This window comes from Sinocyclocheilus rhinocerous, unplaced genomic scaffold, assembly GCF_001515625.1.
Source record: "Sinocyclocheilus rhinocerous isolate Xijiao unplaced genomic scaffold, SAMN03320098_v1.1 scaffold872, whole genome shotgun sequence".
NCBI lineage: Eukaryota > Metazoa > Chordata > Actinopteri > Cypriniformes > Cyprinidae > Sinocyclocheilus > Sinocyclocheilus rhinocerous.
In genome coordinates, this window is record NW_015639510.1 from 162,935 (window position 1) to 166,584 (window position 3,650).

At 34.8% G+C, this 3,650-nt stretch overlaps 1 protein-coding gene across 1 annotated transcript in view; it reads right to left on the reverse strand.

Moving 5' to 3' along the window:
• Positions 1 to 1,863, reverse strand: part of LOC107751280 (cholesterol side-chain cleavage enzyme, mitochondrial) — an 8,522-nt gene extending 6,659 nt beyond the window's left edge. The window contains exon 1 of the mRNA XM_016566955.1: positions 1,592 to 1,863. Within this exon, the coding sequence (XP_016422441.1) occupies positions 1,592 to 1,839 (248 nt within the window). The 5' untranslated portion in view covers positions 1,840 to 1,863. The remainder of the gene's footprint in view (positions 1 to 1,591) is intronic.
• Positions 1,864 to 3,650: the final 1,787 nt, after the last annotated feature.

Here is a 3,650-nt window from a genome sequence, read left to right on the forward strand (position 1 = left end):
TTTTGTGCCCTTGTTGTATACATATACTGGCATTCACACATTAGCATGCACAGGCAGGTTGTGTACTGTTTTTAATATTAAAACCCTGTTTATAAGCGCTGCAATAAAAAAATTTATTTTAAATGTTTCAAACAAATGTTGTAGTATATTTTTTTAATCTGGATCTAAAATAAAGTTTACATTATTATAACTAGAAAATTAATGTTAAAAATTTTGAACTTAAATTGAAACGGCAAATATTGTAAAGTCAAATGAACTTCAATAAAACAATTCAGCACTAGGCAAGATTTAAATTAGTGAGTTGAAATGACTTGTACTTTTAAGTTGATTTAACTTACAATTTTAAGGCAGCCACAAAACTTAAGTTTTTAAGTTGAAAGGGGTGAACATTTTTTACAGTGTATTCGTTTCAGTTTAAGCGGCATTTGAGTCTTTCCGATTACAATAATGAGACATTATTTTAATTATAAATTAAGCTATACTGTTTTTCATGCCTTCTGATATTCCTTCACTTTTATATCTTGCTATAAACTTTAAATAAAGAGGAAAAACATTTATAATTCGTGACAGAATTAGAAAGCTGAGCTGTGTTATATTAAAAGCAACAAAGCCCAAAATTATTGCTATTACTGGGTGGCTGGCCTGCTACAAATAATGAATGGAAGACGTTAAATATTATGTCCAATTATTTACTGTATTATACCATGAATAAAACAGCTTGTGAATAGTCACTTAGGCCTACATGTTATAGCCTACAGGCTACCTCAGAAAAGAAAGCAATATAACTTATGTTAACGAGTTGGAGCCCACTTTAACTTTTACAACGTTTTATTAATTAAATAGGCTACATGTGAGGAATAAAAGTTTGGACGCCACAGACGTTTTTGCGAAGCAGGTGGTGGAATTTTCACAAATTTGGAATTTTGACAAAGAAAACAGTATAATTTAATGAATTTGTTCACATAAATACAGCGATCTGATCATTAAAGAGCTTGAAGACACATTATTGTAACGTAAGACACATAATTTGTGTTTCGCTATAAAACTGATTTTGAAAGCTGAGACTTATAATTGACTCTACCTCATCACAGTAAGATGATGCGGCCGCTCGGACGCAACAATATTCAAATCAATTCCGGTGGCCTGGCATCTTCTCCCGGTGCTCTCAATCCGGACCATTTGCGTGCGCATTAAAGGCTATACCCTCAAAACATTATAACTTTAATGTCTACGATTTAAATTCTCGAAACATTTCGACTTTATTCTCGTAATATTTCGACTTTATTCTCGAAACATTTCGACTTTATTCTCGAATTATTACGACCTTAATCTCGTAATTTTAGATTTTTTTTTTACGTGGCACTAAAACGCCGTCGTAGTATAATATACAGTATATGTGTAATTATATTGTAATTATATTGTATTTTCATAGTAGTTAAAAATAAAATACTGCAAATTTCTTTCTGCTTGCATGTTTTTGGCTATTTTGTTTTGTTTGAATCTGAGTGTTGAACTGAAACTGTTATGAAAAGTGTGAGGTATTATAATCTTGTGTATATGGCACAGGTTGTCATGTATCAAGTCTTTTTACCTGTAAATGGGACCATACATATTGAAATTGTGCAGCATAATCCGGTGGATATTCCTGAGGCCGTCCATTCTCCAGAGCTTGTAGAGATTGGCCACGCTGTTCTTCCATTGTCCGGGAATCTCACTGAAGGGTCGTACGGCAGAGTTGTCCTTTCTGACGGCAGGTACCTGTCCCGTGTGAGCGGCTCTGACCTGTCCGGACAGACACGGAGCCAGACGGGCCCTCAGACTGCAGCGTGACATCGACATCGCCTCTCTCACTGTCCCGCTCTGATGCTCCTCTCCCGCACACTCACCATCAGCGGCCTTCTGCTTTTATAACACTTCCCACTGTCCCGAGGACATTTGCAAAGAGACCACCCCAAATTTATTGGGACCTCCTTACTCAAACTTGAAACTCTATAGGCTATATATATATATATATATATATATATATAAATCATTTACAGAATATTCTTTATTAATAAGATCAAACTGACAATGAAAACAGACAATTTTTGGGTTGTAAGATTTGAATGATTTTGAAATCATCTCTCTTCTGCTCACCAAGGCTGCATTTATTTGATCAAAAATACAGTAAAAACAGCAATATTGTGAAATATTTTTACTATTTAAAAGAACCGTTTTCTATTTGAATATATTTTAAAATATAATTTATTCCTGTGATCAAAGCTGAATTTTCAGCATCATTACTCCAGTCTTCAGTGTCACATGATCCTTCAGAAATCACTCTAATATGCTGATTTGCTGCTCAAGAAACATTTCTGATTATTATCAATGTTGAACACAGTTGTGCTGATTAATTTGTTTGTGTGAAAACCAATACCATCAAAAGTCTGCGCGGTAAGACTAAAAAAAAAAAAGAAAAGAAAAATGCCATCAATATTTTTATTCAGCAAGAATGCATTTATTCGATCAAAATTGATCAGCAGCAATGACATTCATAATGTTACAAATAAACATTGTTCTTTTGAACTTTCTGTTTATCAAATAATCCTGAAAAAAAAAGATCAGTTTCCATAACAATATTAAGCAGCACAACTGTTTTATAATGTAAGATTATGGATGCCATTTAGTTGGATCAGAAGAAGGGCACAGTCTGAAAAGACAAGGAACTCTTACGAGAATCAACACCTGAAATCCCGCAAGCCTAAGACAACACACCCAACTGAGGGAAACTAAAGCTCCACACCTTATGCAAGACCCTCCACTGCTTTACTCCCTCTCCCCCTCTCTCCCCTCATTTCCATCCAAACACAGGACAGAGGCCACCAAAACCACCTTTCTTAATCAGAGTTTATTACAATACAACAATTGATGTTTGAAAGGTCTCTGTGTGTCTGGTAAACACGTCACGAAGTACAGCCTCACACAGAAAATCAAAGTTACTCACTTGAAACCCTGCATTAAACAAACAATACAATTTGGTAACTTTGGAGTTCTTCTGGATATTTAGTGAAAAAGAGCTCAAGGAATCTGTAGGCAGATCTCCCGCATAATTGCTGTGCGTAGTCTTCATTATCAGGTAACATTTATACATATTCTCATTTCGGTATTATTGAATGTTTTATGTGATTTATTAATGTTTTTATATTGTTTGAATTATTTCCTCAAGTAGACCTGTTAACCTGCACCCCCCACCCCATTTTGGGACTCACAGCTGAAAATGACCTACCTAACTTAAAATGGTAACAGTTCCTGACAACAGTGTGCTACACACACAATTTTGGTGTCTTTGGAAAGAAGACCCTTTGGACTTTACTATCCACCATCCAGAGTTGATAATGCTCAAAAATATTAAAAGTTATAGACCCTGAAGTGCCTTGAAAAAATTGTACCACACTGATTTTTTTTTAAATTTCATATAAAAATACATGAGATCAGTCCTGGAGCAATCCAGAAAAGTAATGGGTTGAAAGTCACATGTCTCATGAGTTGATATTTCAAATCTTAAGAAGATACCATGAAAAATGAGATTCCTGCAACCATTTTTCTGAGACTGTCTAGTCCCCCCCGTTTGAGGAAAAATATTTACCAAATGTATTGAAGGGTTCTACAAA